Source organism: Aplysia californica, unplaced genomic scaffold (genome assembly GCF_000002075.1).
Source record: "Aplysia californica isolate F4 #8 unplaced genomic scaffold, AplCal3.0 scaffold00046, whole genome shotgun sequence".
Classification (NCBI taxonomy): domain Eukaryota; kingdom Metazoa; phylum Mollusca; class Gastropoda; order Aplysiida; family Aplysiidae; genus Aplysia; species Aplysia californica.
Window position 1 is genome coordinate 1,175,560 of NW_004797316.1, and position 18,632 is coordinate 1,194,191.

Below are 18,632 nucleotides of genomic sequence, written 5' to 3' on the forward strand. Positions count from 1 at the left end.
CTAATTTTTCAGGCCGGCCTCAAATTCATCATAAGATAAAAACTCAGCTCCGGCACAATTTAACGCCATTTTTACGTCAAACAAGATGGGCACCGTACCTAAAAATAGTTTGCGTCTTTCTACGTTTAACTCTTTGACTACCATGGGCCGATCTATCGGCTCCATAACCTCCTAGTTCGTGGCCAAAAGCCGAATTATCGGCTCGCGCTTTTCTTTCCCTTTCCCTTCCACAATTTGACTCAACCTTTTCGTTTCATGTTTTTAACTGCTGTGCTTACCATACATCAGTCAACCAGTGAAGTAATTTAGCGCCTTTTGTGTTTTTTCTGCTGTTTTTTAGCATTTTTTCTTGTTTTTTTTACCCGCCCTATGTTGCTCGAATTAATTTACACGCATAGCAACAGAAAAATGGCTGATAACCCATCAGGTTTCCCCCCGTCACAACGTTTTTCTGCTTCAAAAGCCCTGGAAAAGTCTGATGGGGAACTGTCAGTAGGCCTACTTTCCGATAGTGATGTAGGAGTTGAAGTTAGACCTGAGTCGGACAGCAGCGACAGCGATGAGATTGAAGATTCGCAAAGAGGGGCGTGTGTGCGTTTTTTTCTCTTTTTTTCATTGTGAGTGATTTCACCAAAAGTGCGACAACTTTATATATACTTGACCATTGTGCATGAAACTTGGCCCAGTTAGAGACAATTGGATATACTTCAGTATGACTAAGTCATGAAGTGATTGGATTTAGTAGCTATACACTGTGAGAAATGTAAGTTGGAAATATTTTTTTTATTTTTTTATTTTTTTCACCTTGTGTTCACTTACCTCCCATGTTTGTTTGGATTTATGATTTTTTTTCAATTTTTTTATTAGATAAAAAAATATTCTACATTCAATTACCTTCATTTTGGTATATAACATGTCTGACTTCCCGATGAAATTATGCCCATCAGACACAAAAGAAGAAGAGGGGTACTTCTGAAATTCTAAGACTAAGAAATGCCGGCGCTTTTTCGGTAGTTCCCACCCCGCAATTTAATTCACGGGGTTGGGCCACAAGAGTAGGGGGGTTTCAGGGGGGCTTGCCCCCCTGACCTAATAAAAATAGGAAGGGGGGTTTCAGGGGGGCATGCCCCCCTGAATTTTACCATAATTTAATGTTTTGCAGTTGTTAGGTTTGATATCTTAGCTCACCGCGAATCAAACGTATAGATCTAGATCTAGATGTAGGTCAGGCTCAAATAAGGGGGGTGGGAACTACCGAAAAAGCACCATGCCACATTTAGTCGGAACTGATAGTAAAAAGATACCAATCCATTATATAGAATCTATAATCATTATTTATTATTATTAGATCTAATCTAGATCTAGATCTAGAATCTATTACTGTTTTCATGTTCTACGCACCGGTGAAATCCTGAACCTACAAGTTGTCTTGAAAGTGTTACACCATCTCGATTGAGGTACACCTCTGATGACGACCCTAGAGCACTTAACAACATAAAAGTCCAAATTGCAACATATCTACCAATCTCAAACATCTCCAAACATTGTAGATTTACGAAATGAGTTAGTGTTGTGCTGGCGCTGCTAGATCTAATCAGTAGTCAGTACATCAAGTCATATTATTATTTTGTTGTTTGTCTTCGTACGTTGAACTCTTTGACTCTTGATATCTTTGGCCTAGCTAACGTACTTTCGTTTTCTAACTTCTGACCAATCAGCAGTGACATTGAGAGAAAATTAACCAATGGTCCCAAAATGTTCTTCTCATTTTCAACTTCCGGGTTCGAAGGTCACTATTGATGACAACCAGGGTGAAACTTTTTGTTACCACCTTAAAAAGTAAAAGCGGAAGAGAACCAATAGAAGAGAAAACAAACAACTAACAACTGACAACATGAACAGAATTGCTTGATCCTCCAATTTTCGATCATTGTCTTGTGTTGCCTTCACAGGGTTTTATGTGAATCAGCCAGTATGGGGAACTTGTTTGGCAAAAAACAGAAATCATCGCCATCGCGAGTAACTGAACAAGATAAGGCTATTTTGGTAGGTTGGTGGTGTGCACCACAAGTGTAGCCTACTCATGATTTAGTCTAATTTAGATCTAGATCTAGAATCTATCTATATATCTAGATCTAGATATAGATATATATATAGATCTAGAATCTAGATCTAGATCTAGAATCTAGATCTAGAAATAGATCTAGATCTATATATAAATATGATATAGAATAGGCCTATACCGTAGTCTTATAATACGGGATGCCCATTAGCCTCCTAATGATTAGGCTAGATTCTAGATCCAGTAATCTGGCATTACGGCGGTTCGGGCTGATCGCCTAACTCGGTCGCCTGAAATCTGAAAACAAACACATTATTGTGTCTTTAATCGGGCGCAATCGCCCGACTCAATCACCTGAAAACAAATGTTTTTGTTTTTTTAGGCGACCGAATCAGGTGATCGGCCCGATCCGCTGATCCCATCCGTAATGGGCGCCCTGTATTGCCACATTATGCTTATACTATTTACTAAACTCAAACTGGCCAGGGTCGATCAAGGGCTATAGGTGTCATCATAAATGGTCAATAGGGAAAATTTCACAGGTTTCACCTTCCAGCTCATTGATGCTGCTCATAGATGCCTCTAACCTTGTTTTACATAAGTGTTCCACCTAGATCTGGAATCTATTCTATATCTGTCCCCGCAGATGCAAATTTAGATGGCCAACTTATGCAAGACTCTTGAGTCTATGCGAAATTTTGCAAAAATGATACAAGTTACCGTAATGCCATTCATGGCATGTTTTGCGCTTTTTCAACAAGAATGTTCAAGTTTTATCATGTATACAGAAGAAATGAAAAGAGAACATATCAGTATCAGTAATTTTTTTTGTATTTGGAAAGAAAACAATACACATCAGTCAGAAAAAAAATTAAAAAATATGATCTCTGTAACTTGCAGCTGTATAGAGGAAAGAAAAATGTGGGAAAAAAAAGAAAAAGGAAAAAAAAAGATATCTGGACCTCTGATGCTGACAAATCACTAAAAAAAAACATGAAACATCAGCAGACGTGAGAACACCTTTGATGGATTGAAAAATTGAACATACTCAAGGAACAAAATCCCTAACCCCTAGTCCCCCCCCCCCCCCCCCCCCCCGATCTTTTAATTCTAACGAGGAAAATAACCAACTTCTCACTTTAATGAGACTTATTGCTGTGATTACTTCCCTTTGGCTTTAGTTACATGGGGAGGCATTAAATTGTTTTGTGAAAATTGCACCCAAAAAAATGGAAAAAACGCAGGCACCCTAAATTTTATGCAAATTTTGCAGAATTATGCGATAAAACACAGCCACGCCGCGGCCACACGATCGCATAATCCAACGCGGCCAGCTATATTATACACATCTGAGATCACATCTGGTGCAGGCACACCCTTTTATGCACATGGATAGAAGTATACACCTTATTCCACCCCCTCACCTCCTTTGCCCTCTTCATCAGGCTCCTGACTCTTTCTGCAGCCTTTCTACTGCTACTCCTTGGCTCCTTCTTACTGCTATCTTTCAGCTACACCCCTGATCTTCTGGTATGAAGATAACTCCTAACCTTCTCGGACAAGGGCGAAAAATCTTGGAGGTCCCATGTGCAAGTTGCGCACGTTAAAGATCCCTTAGTGGTCCAAAATCGATAAGAGTAGGCTTCGGCCACCACCCGTTCTAAATTCAAAATTTTGTACCAATTGAAAATGTTTTCTTGTGTCCCGCACGCTCATATGATCTTATGCAGTTGCGAGTGCCGTAAAACACTTACCAAAAAAACCCCACATTATTCTTGCGCACCTCTTCTCCCACTTCCCTTATATGGCTTCATGAAAAAAAAAGCTCTCTTCACTCCATATAAGTGTACACCATGTTTCAGTGATCATGTGCGCATCGTCCTTTTACATTTTGAGCAAACTCCCCTCACTTCAATGTCGCCAAATATAGTTGTGCTGACAACTGATGTTTTGGTTGATATACATGTAATTGTGCTTGAATATTTGTGCAGTATAAAAGTATTGAAAGGGAATTATCTGCCTATTTGAACCTCTCTGCCTTTTGCAGCAACTGAAACAACAGCGGGACAAGTTAAAACAGTACCAGAAGAAAGTACAAGTACAGCTGGACAAAGATCGAGAAGTTGCAAGGGCACTCCTAAAAGAAGGGAAAAAAGAGTATGATTTTTTTCTCCCATATAATTTGATGTTTTGTCCTATATTCTTTTTATTCAACTACTTTGAATAGTGTTTTTCTTTTCTGTTTTCTAGGGGGAAAAGGAGGGGAGGGGGATTTTTCAGAGAAACAAAATCTTACAATTTGTTAAAGTTCTGTTGGTAGGACAGTGAAGTATATTTTTATGAGCACCACATGGTTGAGTTAACTCTCTATCTCCGGAGGGGTCTGGAGGGGGGTTTGCCTATTTTTCCGGATCCTTCTTTTGGTATGAAACCTGAGAGTGTCGTGCACATCACTAAATCGGTCATTAAATCAAAACAAATTAACCTATTTTGATAGTTTTTCATCTAATGAAATAACCTCTTATAAGAGAGGCATATTTTCGGTAATTGCTGAAAATTAATATATAATGTCATCGTAAAGGAATTTGACCAAGCCGCTTACATCAGGTCTCCAGCACAGCAGTACTGACCACAAGTCACTGGGAGTGGCTTGCCAGAGAGAGAGAGATATATATATATTTAAAAGAATAGGTATTTTTAAGGCTCTCTGCCTCTTGTCAACCCAAATGAAAATATCGTCCTATAAGAGCCAATTCCATGAATCAAGGTTTTAGCGAATTTTTCAGGAGGAACAAAAAAACTTACTATTGTAGGTATGTATGAATGATCAGCACACCAGAAACGATCAAGCCCTAAAAGCGTATCATATGATACGGAAGTTAGGAATTCTTCGCTTTACTGTCGGTTCCGTAGTAATTCTTGTTGCCTCATCCAAGTTGTAGCAATATTGAAATCCATTCTGCACGTTTCAAGATGAGCTATTTTGGAAGCAAACAGCTATGATAATTGAAACAGTTATTTGCTTTTTATAGCTATTTTAAGGCCGGGAACTCAATGAAACTTATACGAAAATGAAGCCCATGGTACGCGCTTTCAATAAGTGAAAAAACAAATTTTCGCGCCAAAATCATGATACGCGGATCTGGCTTTTATAGGACGGTATGTCTTTTAAATACTTTCGTTTTACTTTATTTTATGCACCATATCATAATTGCTAGCTGTATAGTTGTAACTTTGCTCTTCTTTCTCCACAGTAAAGCCAAGTTGATGCTGAGAAAGAAAAAGTTCCAGGAGAGTTTACTCACAAAGACAGATGGCCAGCTTGACAATATAGAACAACTGGTAGGGTCTTTTTTTGTCCTGTGGATTTGAATGTATATTTTTATCTTGGTGGATTGCAGCTACTTAAAGATTTTTAATTTTTTGTGAGTTCAGGTTTTCATGGGTATTACTTATGTCACACTGCTGAGTGAGAGACATCATTGATAGTAATTATTGTGCCTGATTGACATTTAGAAATGAACATGACTTTTGAGGATACATTATCTTTGCTTCCATTTTTATATGAGATTTTCATATTTCTACCTGTAGTCTGTGCCATTTTAGTTTTACTAATTGATTTGTTTTACATATCATTCATTTGGCTATTGATATTTACGTTATCTTTCGGAGTTCTTCAACATTAATGTACAGTAGAACATGGCTATAGCGGGACTTTTGGTTCCAGAAGAAAAATCCCGCTGTAAGCGAGTTCCCGCTATAGGGATGCAAAGGGGAATTACCGAAAAATGTCTAAAAATCCACCTGATTACCTCCCTTCCATATCAATAAAATTTGCGCGTTAGATTAGTCTTCCTTTTTTTGTCAGTTTCATTGATTATCTCGGCCTTTAATTCGAGTGAGAAGCATTTCCTTTTCTCTTTTTTGGAAGCCATCTTTTCCTCGGTCTTGTTGCTTGCGCTGTCTATCGTACCGGTAGGCCTACTGTAGAACTGGTGAAGTAATGCACGTGTATGCCTATGAGCATCAGCGATCGCAATTCAATGAATCAGGAGTCACACACTACACGCTCTCCTCTTCGTTTACTTTTTGTCCTAGGGTAGGCCTAGGACTATTATTGAGCGTCTTGGCTAGCGTATGGCACATCACATTTGGAGCGGCTCACGCCACACGTCTCTTCGCACCATCTCTCTCTACCGCCTGCCCCACCTCACTCATCACTGGACTGGCCAATCACAATGCTGCAATGCTGATTGACTGTTTGGATCCCGCCTATAAACCCCACCTCCCAATCCCCTTCCCTACAGCTAGAGCTCGCTCGATCCCTCCCGCTGTATCCAAGTTTGGGCCTTTCCTTGCCCCGCTAAACCCAAGCACAGGTAATTGAGTTTGGGGATCAAGGGCTGGTGAAGGGCCTCATTTAAAAGATGAGAAACACCCAAGCGTCTCATATAGCTTCTCCCAGTCTAGCCAACCGCACCTACTCGTGGTGATCCCTGTCTGCACTGACGTGGCTCTGGCAAATGGCGAACCGTTGGCGCCAACAAACCAACCCCCCTTTGCCAGGAGGGGTAAAATCAACAGGCTGGGAGTAAGTGTGACCCCACAAGGTGCGGAGGGCAGAACCCACCGGCGTGTGGTAGACGCTATGCCCCCCACCAACACACTTTCACTCTCCCTTGAGTGAGTGTCCTCCTCTGCTACCTCACCTACTTCTTCTACGCACTCCCTGTGGTTGGCCTGTGCTCTACCTTTGGCCTTGTGAATCTCCATGGATTCTCCTGGTCCCTGCAAGGATGAACACACCACTGGGTGGGATAGGCCTCTGGGACATGGCATGCCTAAACATGGACGTCTACGTACCGACACAAAGGATCCAGGACGTGACAAGCTGCTCGTCTGTGTGATTTTGGCTCAACAATGCTGCCAGGGTCAGACCAGATTAAGTTGACCCCCCACAGCCCGCCAGGAGACAGCGGTGGCGGGGAATGGACCACAGTGGATCGTGCCTTGACCACATGTAAAACGGAAGCCAGTCCCTGCTCAGCGCGTTGCCCCACTTCTCTGAGAGACAAAACTTGTAGCTCAGAAATCTCAATGTCAGATGCACCGGACTGCTGGTAGACCACAGACCTGGGTGGGAAGAAAAGCCACAGGCTCCCCAGCAAATATGGCAAAGAAAAATAAATTAAATTCATCCGAGCTCGGGCGACGCCTCGTTTATCAAGGCCCGCGCCATGCAGTGCCTCTCCAGGCTGCTGGTGAAAAGTTAGCTACTGGGAAAACAGAACAGTTTCGACTACTCCAGGTCAACGTTTGCGGCCTCGCAAACAAGAAAATAGAAATTTCTCACCTTTTGGACTCAAGAAAAATCCACATTGCCCTATTACAAGAAACTATTCACCGTAACACAGACCCCTATATCCCAGGTTACACCCATTATACCTGCACATGCCCTGACTGCCAGGGTGTAATCACCTACATCAGAAATGACATACAAGGAAAAGTTGAAAACATCACAACTGACACAAGAACAGACACCCAAAAAGCTACAATTTGGTATGCAGGTTGCAAATTTACAATCTTTAACACTGCTCTTTTTCATTTCTCCAAGAATCAATATACACCAAAACAATAGTTGCGGGTGACTTTAAGGGCCACTCTCCTCAGTGGGGATACAGAACATACAACAAAAGCGGAATGGCCATAGAGGAACTCTGTGGCACAACAAACTTCCTTGTTCTCCAAGACAAGAAATCTACCCCTACCCTTCTACACAGGGCTCACAACACACTCAGCAGGCCTGACTTGACCATCCTTTCATCCGACCTCTTCCAAAGACACACCACAGAAGTCCTTGACGGCATAGGTAGCGACCACAGACCCATCATGACTTTGGTGTTGACCCCAAGCCAAAGTCACTTTGTACAAAAGACCAAGTGGAATTTTAAAAAGGCGAACTGGGAGCTCTACAAGACAACAACAGAAAAGCTCCTGAAAGATATTACACCAAACCCCTCTGTTGATGTCTTCTGTGGCGCAATAACAGATTCCCTGCTCAAGGCTGCGGCTCTCTGCATCCCTAGGGGTTGCAGGAAAAAGTACAAGCCTTTCTGGAACAAGAACATCGAACAAGCAGTCCAAGACAGAGAAAATGCTCGAAAAACTCTTGAAAGCGATCCTACAACAGGAAACAAAATTAACTACAAAAAAGCCTCAGCTAAGGTCAAACAGACAACCCTCTTGGCCAAAAGAAACAAATGGAGCACCACAGTTGCAGACCTTGATCTACGTAGAAACGGAGCCAAAGCATGGTCACTTCTCTCCAACTTGTGTGGAGAAAAGCGCCGAAACAACCCAAAACCCATGGACACAGAGGAAGGCACCATCGTAGAAGACCAAAAAAAAGCAGAAACCTTCAACAAGTTCTTTGCTTCTATAAACAAAGCTACACACCACACTGACCAACAAAGAGACTGTCTGAAAAGACTGAAAGAGAAAGAGCATGCGCCAAATGCAAGCATCTCTCTCTTTGAAGATGACTTCACACTCACTGAGCTCAACAGAGCAATGAAGAAACTGAAGCCCCGCAAATCCCCAGGACCAGATAAGATTCACAATGAAATGCTTGTCAACCTCAGTCCCATTGGTAAGGGTTATATTCTCCAGCTGATCATCAAGACGTGGAATGAAAACACCATCCCCAGAGCATGGAGAAACGCCATCATCACACCCATTTTCTCAAGAAAGGAAAACCTGCTGAAGAAATGAAAAGCTATCGACCCATTTCACTCACCTCATGCATCGGGAAACTAGCAGAGAGAATGGTCAACCACCGCCTATACTGGTGGTTGGAAACAACCGGTGCCCTGGACAGCAACCAAGCAGAATTTCGTGCAGGCCAACGAACAGATGACCAGCTCTTCAGGCTCAGTCAGAAAGTCCTTGATGGCTTCCAGGAAAAGAAGCACACAGTTGCAGTATTCGTCGATCTCCAGCAAGCCTACGACAGGGTTTGGAGAAAAGGCCTCCTGTGGAAGATGACACAGACAGGAATCCACGGGAAACTCTACAGATGGGTGAAGACCTTCCTTACAGACAGGACAATCCAGACCAGGATTAACAATGGTGTGTCATCCAAAGCTGTACTGGAGGAGGGCCTACCCCAGGGTTCCTCTCTGAGCTGCACACTTTTCCTTGTTTTCATCAACGACCTGCCTGAGACACTGAAATCAGAGAAGGCCCTATATGCCGACGACCTAGCCATCTGGCATACAAGTAAACAAGCTGGCATCAGTGCACGGCTTATAAATGAGGATCTAGATAGATTCAACAACTACTGCTGCAAGTGGAAACTAAAAGCAAATTGTACCAAGACAATCTACACCGTCTTTACAAAAAGCCACAAAGTTGCAAAGCAAAATCTCACCATCTTACTTGCAGGAAACAAACTAGAAAAAGTTGAAAACCCGACCTACCTTGGGATCGAGCTGGACAGACAGTTTTCATGCAAAAACCATATCTGGAACCTGAAGACGAAGGCCAACAAGAGACTTAACCTTCTCAGACGACTGGCTAGCACTTCATGGGGAGCGGACAAGGATGCACTCAGACAGCTATATGTTGGCTATGTACGATCTGCCATGGAATATAACCTAACCTTACAGACAATCTGCAGCAAACCAACTCAGAGGTCTCTTGACAAAATTCAAAATCAAGCTGTACGATTTATCTCCGGAGCTTTGAGATCCACTGCAACTGCAGCTTGTGAAATCCATACAAACCTGGAACCCTTGGACTTGCGGAGAGAGGCAGCAGTAGTAGAGATGAGTGAGCGCTACAAAAGACTGGAGAAAAACCACCCAAACAGGAAAATAATTGAACAGAGACGACCAAAGAAACGGATTCATGGAAGATCAATACTTGACACAGCCACTGAACTAGCAGAAAACACCATCTTCCATGTAACAGAGAAATGCTGAAACCTTTAAGACCAGAACTCCCCCCAAACACTAACATCAAGAACGCCAACATCAAAACCTCCCTCATAAAAGAGACGGTGAAAAAGGAATGTGACCCAGTAGAACTGAAGACAACAGCTCTGAAGACAATTGACTCCTACCCTAGTGATTCAATTCATATTTATACAGACGGGTCAGCCTTCAAGGGAACTATAAACGCAGGCTTTGGGGTAAGAATTGAACATCCTGACAAAACATGTGAAGAGCTATTTGACGCATGTGGTACTTCTTGTACAAATTACAAGGCTGAGGCAATCGCCATTGAAGCAGCAATCCTCCACCTGACCAACATTTTCATAATATATCCAAACAAAATCAAGAACACTATTATCTTCACAGACGGAAAGTCAGTACTCCAAGCTCTGGAAAACATGAATTTCAAAAGCCCAGCCTGCCTATCTGTGGCTCAAACAATCAACACCTTCCTACAGACCTATGCCGTCGACCTGACACTACAGTGGGTACCTGGCCACAGCAACATCCCAGGAAACGACAGAGCAGACACCCTTGCCAAGAAGGGAGCATCACAAACACAACCACACAACCCAGTATCACAACAGACAGCCAAGAACATCATCAAATGCAACACCAGGGAACAGTGGCTGAATGGATGGGCAATGTGCAAAACTGGAAGAATTGTATTTGCACACATGACAGCCCCCAACTCTAAAGATGCAATAAATTCCCTGAGTAGAAGAGAACAAGTCACAATATTTCGCCTGTGAACACAACACATACCACTAAATTCCTACTTTAATAGGATCCGCAAGGATACCCCACCTGACTGCCCGTTGTGCGACTGCCAGGATGAAACAGTACCACACCACCTCTTTAGCTGCCCAGCACTTTGTGACCTGCGTAGCACCTACCTACCTGCCTTCCCAGACATCGGAAACACTCTATACAGCAACAAAGCACAGCTGATTAAAACCTGTCAATTCTTTGCCATATCGACAGACCGAAGGGCTAGAACCCAAATGGCCGCTGGATCGGAAAAGTAAAGTAAATGTAAGTAATTGAGTTTACATAGAGAAAAAAGGGGGATTCCGTTAAGGTCCCGCTGTAGCAGGTGCCGCTATAGTCATGTTCTACTGTACTTTTTCTTTTGAAAAAATTGTTTAGGTTGATGTGATTAATATTTTTGTACTTTTTAAAAATCATTTTTCAGGTACATGATCTTGAGTTTGCTCAAGTAGAACAAGAAGTCGTTAAAGGTCTTCAAGTGGGCAATTCATCATTGAAAAAGATGCACGAGGTTTGTTATGAAAACATTGTAGGCCTACTGAAGGCATTGCGTTGCTTTTCATTTTGCACAAGTTATGAATCAGTGCTTCCAATCTTCCGTACTGGCCCCCATCATTATGAACTCTGTCCGTAAAAAGTGTGATAGTGTAGGTATATTGATATTCCGTAACAAAGGATTTGTACTTGCCTCCATATCGTCATGAACCAGATAAATTTAGGATATTTACTGTTGTTCTCGGCAAAAAGTTATACAGTCTACTCAGCTTGTGTTGAACTCACTTGAGTTAACTTCAGTCAAGTTGATCTTCAAATCGGCATCTCTTCTTCTTTACAGGTTTCAATGGTAAAGTTGAACTTCGGATGAGTTGATCTGTTTACTCCCCTAATAACATCAACTCATCCGTAGTTGACTGTATTAGAAATCTGCCAGATTGCGCATTTCCTCCCCTCAGCTGCTGGGCATTCGTTACACATCCAGATTGTGCATTTCCTCCCCTCAGCTGCTGGGCATTCGTTACACGTCAGACAACAATACATTTTCACTTGCAAATCTGTCAAAATATGGCTAATCACAAGAGCAAAATTTTTGTGCCAATTTCCCACCTTCTTTCATTCACTCATTCTTTATGTCTATCTACGGGTCTTTGCCACAGAGGGAAAATATGTGCATTGATCAAAGAAATGGAATTAGGCTTTTAGAATGGAAATCCCTTTCTAGATCTATGGAATTTGCCAGTGCAAGAATTCTATGGCATCATGATGAAGGCTGTAGTGAATTTAATTGATGCTATAACTAAATCTTAATTCAAGAATTACTGAAAGTGACGCTCCGGAGGTTGTGACATTCGTCATTAGAACATGAAAATGGAGGATAGTTTTAAGGTACAGGCTGGATTACAGTATTGTCAAGATTGATGTTCCCGGACTTGCCTTCTGTCGATGGTGACAAAGGAACTTTCATTTACACATTGCCAGTGGGTGGTTGGCGGGTGCTCTGGTGTGGTTTGCTTCTTCTTTCCTATCAAACATCTATCGTCCTTATCTCCCCTTCTTCTGTTTTATGTTTGTTACTCTCTTGTAACACTTCTAATCTTCTGGCGCTCATATGACCTTGTGCTGTTGCAAGCGCCGTAAAACCCTCTACTAAAACTTAAACACATTGCCAGCAAGGGAAAGATATGCAGATGAAGAAATCAAACACAAGACTAAATCTTGGTGAAAAAACAGGTATCATGTGTTGTTAAAATCTACTCAAACTTGCTCCCAAATGCCATTTTCAACCCTCTAAAAGTACTAAAGTTGATTTTCTTTAGGGGCTTAGTCCCCTGAACCCCCTTTAGGAAATGTCCGAGGACTCCTGCTGAGGGCTTATGCAGTCCCCATGCTCCTAGCACTATTTTCCTGCTTTGTTGGTTGGAAGCACTGATGAATGGATGTATATTAATTATTGTGTAATTTCATATTAAAGTTTATTGTTTTTAAAAGCCTCAAAGCTATACTATAATAAGCCTCCTGTTTTGTGTACGTTCTATTTCTCAAGGGCATAAGTGGATTTTGCAGAGCAATGGAGAATTCACATTTTCTTGCTGATAATCAGATCAAAAACTCGCGTACTTCTGAAGCGGCATCCATCAGATTTTGCAGTTCTTTTTCCATGTAGATCCTGTCTATTGCTTCTTTTGAAACAAAGGATTTCCTCAGTGAAACCATTCTGGTCTCCCTCTTTGCCTTCTGTTTCTGGGCATTCTGAATGAAGTTTTTCTTGGAAAGCATGAGTGGATAAAAATCACTCCCATGTTATTTTGGAAAGCATGCCTCAGCAGAAGGGAGAAACTAATCCAAAAGAAGGAGGGAGCAAGGGTACGTCCCTGCTTGCCTCAACTCTTGACCGCTTTGTTTATCAACAATGGCACTTCTTTTAATACCATTATAATGGAATTATTCAAAGGAGGGTCCGTGAACATTCCATCCATTCACAGATTTAAAGAGTGTTTTTTACAACTGACTAGATTAAATGCTTTTGTAAGAGCTATGAAGGCAATACACAAGGGTTTATTCTGTTCTCTGCATTTCATGGGTGATTGGATGGAGCAACTGGTGGTATGTCCTTCTTCATTTCTTTCCCCCCATAGTTTTCATTAGTCTGTCTTACGTTTTCCCTGTATAAGCGTTATTGTGTACATGTGTTTGCCTTTACTCAAGCAAACAATCTCTGCACTTCTGTATTTGTTATATGAGAACACCATATCTCTTATTTACTCAAAATATACCCTATGATTGAGGATGCACTAGTACTGTTTATCTGACATTGTGCAGAGGAATTAGATTTTCCTGTAGTTTTTTTTAATCAGTGCAATCACCCGTGCTCTTGGAAAGCATTATAATGATGTTGATATCAAAACTTTACTACATTCTTGGGAGTAGATAATATGAAATAATGGAAACTTTTGAGTTTTCAATGTCAATGAGATTGTTTTTGTCTCCTCATGTGATTACTTTCTTCATTAGCTTCTCTCCCTGGAAGACGTTGAGAGGATCATGGATGAGACACAAGAAGGAATTGAGAAGCAGCGGGTAAGTTGATCTGTATGTAACTAAAAGTTTAAAAGGAAACTGTTTTGGTTTCATTCAGGCGAAAGTGTAAAATCAAGTAATAGGTAGCGGCCTTCCGAGCATGTGGTTTCGGTGAAATGTGGGTAATTCAGATCGCTGTTTCTTTGCTCTTTCGGCTATAAAACACCAAATGCTGTACACCTTGTAAAAGTTCAGCTTTTTCTCTTACAATGGTGTAAGTTATTTATATATCCGATTATTAGGAGCTGGAGAATCGCCGTGGAAAGCGAAGCCCCTCGCAGTCGGAATGCGTGGTTGGCCGATTCAAAAAATTGACACACATGCATTCAAATGCTTCAGAATTGTTGAGATATGAACGGGCTTTCGCGTGGTATTTTTTTGGCCTTTGACGTTTAAATAGAAAGCCTTTAAAAATACCACCAAAGTTTTCAAAGATCATTTTTTACACTAAATTTGTAAAGTATTGGCTCAAAAAAGGTGCCAATAGAAAGATTAGTTCATTTTCCATGAAAATAAAGTAATCAGCTTGGAATTATATGGCATCAATCCTTCTGCAAAACTCGGAAAACATGTTACCCCCACACGGGGTGCACTCAGTACACTACAATATAGAGCCGTCTCTCTCGTCGGGGCAGCACTCTCTGTTTTTGTCGGAATAACGACAGATCATCGTATTTGAGGCAGTAAAATACTGATTTGTTATAATTTCAGTCTTGAAAAAAATTATACCCCATATTTATGTTACAGTGATTGTACTCTCTTAATGTGGAGATGTTTGGTCCACTTGGTACTTTTTATTGTCAAACATGGGGTTGCAGCCAGTTTCAACTGCACACAGATTAGTGAAGGGAGGTCACTTTTGTTTCTTTGAGCTTAAATGGGTCTCATAATTAATGGAAAATGGAGCCCATAGACCAGAGGACTTTTATTTTCAGCTTGAAGCGTTTTTGGGGCAAGGTCTATTGGAAATGCTACAAGGAGACTTAAACTATGTTTTGTGTTCTTTCTCGTTTCAGGAAATCGATGATCTGCTATCAGGTGGCTTGTCTGATGAGGATGAAACTGATGTTCTGGCTGAACTTGATGAAATTATAAAGGTAAGAATGACTGACTCAGTATTGTGACGATGGAATTTGATAATCAATGTTTTGGACAAAAATGACAACAAATATATTATTATGTCTACCACAGGTGGTAACAGCCTTTCTGTTTCTCGCTTTATTATATTATATAATTCTGGTGGTCCAATCTTTGTTACTTTTTAGAAGAAATCAGGCTCTCTTCAGTTCTCAAAATTGAGACGAAAGTAGCTTTCAATATTCTCAAGAACATGAAAAAGCCAGATTTTCATAATTTTGAACTTACAGATTTATATAATTGTTGGTTTAGATTGCTATGTATTGTTATAAAATAGTCAAGAATTGTGCCATTGCTTTCCAATTTCACTTTAAAAAAGGGTGAGCAACCGCTCTTCAGTATAGATTCAAAACTGGTTTGTGAGCTCAGGCTCACAATGTCAAGTGTGTGTCAATGATACAGCATTTAGGTGTTTGGTCACTTGAGTGTGTCCTTGAGCAACACACGATTGCCCTAGCTCAAAAACAAAAGCGCTGCACAGTGGCAACCAGCAATGGTGTATGGATTCTATGTTTGTGATATTGCGTAATATTCATGCATTTTTGTATTTGAGTCTTTATGTATGGCGTTAAAAAGCAAATTTCCCAAGTGACAGCAAGACTGTCGTCAATTAGTCGTTACTTGTGACAGTAGAATGCAATATGTTATCTAAACTGTAAGCATGAGGTTGTCATGCTGAAAGTATGAGGTTGTCATGCTGAAAGTATGAGGTTGTCATGCTGAAAGCATGGGGGCAGCTAGGCAATACTGTTAGTACTACTGGCTGTGGATCATTTCCACAGACCTGCCACTCATCCCGATTTGGTCGGAATATCTCGATTTCTTGCCACAAATCTCAAGCATTCTGATTTTCACGATTTTGATTTGCGCATATATCCTGATTTTTTTTCTGTCTCTTGCGACGGACTAATAAACCCAAAACCAGAGAAAAAAAAAGAAAAAAGACCCAATAAAATTCTGCACCTTCTCTTTAACCAGAAGCACCCATTAGACTCAGAAGAAACTCAGAACCCTATTTTGTAGAATAATGATACTGGATCTATAGTAGTGGACCCCGGCATGTGATTTCTAATAATCGGACAAAGTCCATTTAGTATTAAGTACATGTAAAGTATCTTTGAATCAGAGTAGTATCGATGGGGCATTCCGACTTGGCAACTCTTAAGATCTACTTTCGCTTTTGTTATCAACCGAAATTTTCAGATGGCATCCTGATAACTCAAACAAATATGACATGCAAATGATCAATTATCAGCTATTCTTTTAAAAACGCCCTTCTTCTGAATTCTGGGTAGGCCCGTCATCAAGGCCAAGCCCTCCCTATTCATGAATGTAAACTGTTTCAAACGCGTGTTCGCATTACTTTACGCGACATGACCTCCTGTGAGTACCGCGCACGTGTGTCGGAGACCATCATTTGTCGAGACCAACAAAATTCTTTCACACTAATCAGGCTGTTTTTCGGGACTTGTCAGAAGGGGGAAGACCTTCTTTCTTTTTTTATACACTTAGGAGTGCTTGGCTGATAGGAGCTGAGGTCTGTGCAGGATGGCAGGATGCGGGGCGTCTTGTGTGAATAATATGTGATCAAAGTACCTTGCTACTGTTTGCAAACATGCACTTATCATTGCATTGATGATTAAGGCTATTGTTTTCAAGACTCTGGGACTACGAGAGGCTCAGCAACACTAGTGTAACTTGCACTGCCCCGGTCTACCCAACTCCGACTGTGAGGAAGAACATTCTCTTTTTCCGTTTGTTCTTTCCTTTACTTAGAGCTCTTATACATATCTTCTTCCTGTAACAAATTTTGTCTTTCTCGCTTTTTTGTATGTGTATGCTGAAACCCAAACATGGTTTTGACAGTTGATTTTCTAGGCCCTCTACTTGTTCAACCCAAGATTTTTCAATGTTCTCTTTATTTCTAATACCAGCATATTTGTATATTATATATGAAGGAAAAATAGAAATAAATAAGTGCTGACTGAAATACCTTATTTTAGTGCTCCACCCCCCATGTCTCTTATTGAGGATGGATGCACTGGTGTTATTTTACACTATCAGTATAGGTCTGTGTGTGCACAAAATAATTTATGTCACATAATGATGTGTTGGAGCATACTATCGCCAATATGTACCCCTGGAGAGTGAATGCTCCCCCTTGGAAAATTTTGCATCAACTTGGCAGTTGCCCTGGAGTGATTTGTTATTAATCCTGATTTATTTCACCAAATCCTGATTTTTTTTCCACCCTGAAATCCTGATTTTTAGATTTTATGAAGTGGCAAGTCTGTTTCCACAGCGAATACTTAGTGGTCACTATTACTCTTAAGTGCATTTGCCACCACAGTATGATTGGTAGGCCTATTACCTTGCAATTTACATTACTAATTTCTCTTTCTTTGTCTGTGGCACTCAGTCATATCAATGCTGTAAGCCAACTACCAGTGGTGAGCTCTTGGTTTGTATCTTCCACTTATTGTTCCCTGTTCTAACTCTGGTCATTGTTTGAATTGGTGTGTAGGGCAGTTTTCTCAAATGAAATTTGTTTGAATCTCTCCTCCCCCTTACTTTGTGTAGTTTTATTGCTCCGTAAGTTCTGAATGTAAACTTTTGAAATAAATTCTTTTGTAAATTTTTTCCTTTATAACTTTATACATACAAATTCTGTTTTGTTTGTTTGTCAACAGCAGTCGGAGGCTTCAGAGGTCTTGAATTTACCAGATGTACCAGAAGACAACATTGGCGGTAAGATGTCCTTTGTTTCTCTTTTAAATGTATAATTCCTTTACAAGAGGTGGTTGAGAAAATAAAATACAGGATTGCAGTCATGACAAGGGTTGTAATACGGCCTCTGTCTCGTATATTTAGGCTCTCTACCGTTGCATTCATAAGACATGAGTTCAAATTCTGGGTGGGAAAATCTATATTATCAAGAATGTCTGTTCTTCTGCTGAGATGGTGTGTCCCACTTTGTCTGCGTCAGCTCTGACAGGCAGGACTGAAGCAGCCCACCTCTAAAATAAACTTCTGCTTGTGTCGATTGGGTGACGTACCAATTTAAAACTAATCAGTCTATCATGAGTTTGAATCCTTAGAATTTCATCAAAGAGTGCCAGTCATTACATTACAAAATAAGTTAAACATGACACCAGCACTGATTGAATTGACTTGAATTAGCCCTGGTTTAATTGAGATTAGATGCAGAGTTCACAAAATGGTCTTATGTTTAGAGCTCATGGAAAATTCTTTCCAGGTCCTTTTCGAAATAAACTTTCCTTCATTTTTAGGTTCTAATTTACTAGTTTCCACCTCACATTCTCCTCCTGGACAAATTTCTCTTGTAATTTATTTATTCCTGTTATCTTGAGTATTTGCTTTTTCCTATTACATTCAACGATTTTCACTTATTTATATTTCAGAACCTCGGACAAGAGAAAAAGAACGTCAGAAAGAAGGAAAGCAGGCCGTTTTGGCATCATGATCGTTTTTTTAATCTACTTCTACACTTATTTTTCAGTTCTACTTTGTTATTATTATTATTCAGCTGATCATTAAGTGTTTTTTGCTTCAGTGTCAAATACAGATGAAAA

The 18,632-nt window shown here is 40.7% G+C and overlaps 2 protein-coding genes across 4 annotated transcripts in view; one reads left to right on the forward strand and one right to left on the reverse strand.

The window, feature by feature from the left end:
* Window positions 1–1,707, reverse strand: part of LOC101854851 (phosphatidylinositol-glycan biosynthesis class X protein) — a 15,113-nt gene extending 13,406 nt beyond the window's left edge. For all 3 annotated transcript variants that reach the window (XM_035968218.1, XM_035968219.1, XM_013079274.2), the window contains exon 1: window positions 1,402–1,707. In XM_035968218.1, the coding sequence (XP_035824111.1) occupies window positions 1,402–1,535 (134 nt within the window). In that variant the 5' untranslated portion in view covers window positions 1,536–1,707. The remainder of the gene's footprint in view (window positions 1–1,401) is intronic.
* A 104-nt stretch (window positions 1,708–1,811) lies between these two features.
* On the forward strand, window positions 1,812–18,632 carry LOC101847246 (charged multivesicular body protein 6-A). The gene is made up of 8 exons (XM_005092435.3): window positions 1,812–2,046; window positions 4,110–4,219; window positions 5,317–5,404; window positions 11,252–11,338; window positions 13,837–13,902; window positions 14,919–14,999; window positions 17,730–17,787; window positions 18,462–18,632. The coding sequence occupies exons 1-8, from the start codon at window positions 1,975–1,977 to the stop codon at window positions 18,521–18,523; spliced, it is 624 nt and encodes a 207-aa protein (XP_005092492.1). The 5' UTR covers window positions 1,812–1,974; the 3' UTR covers window positions 18,524–18,632.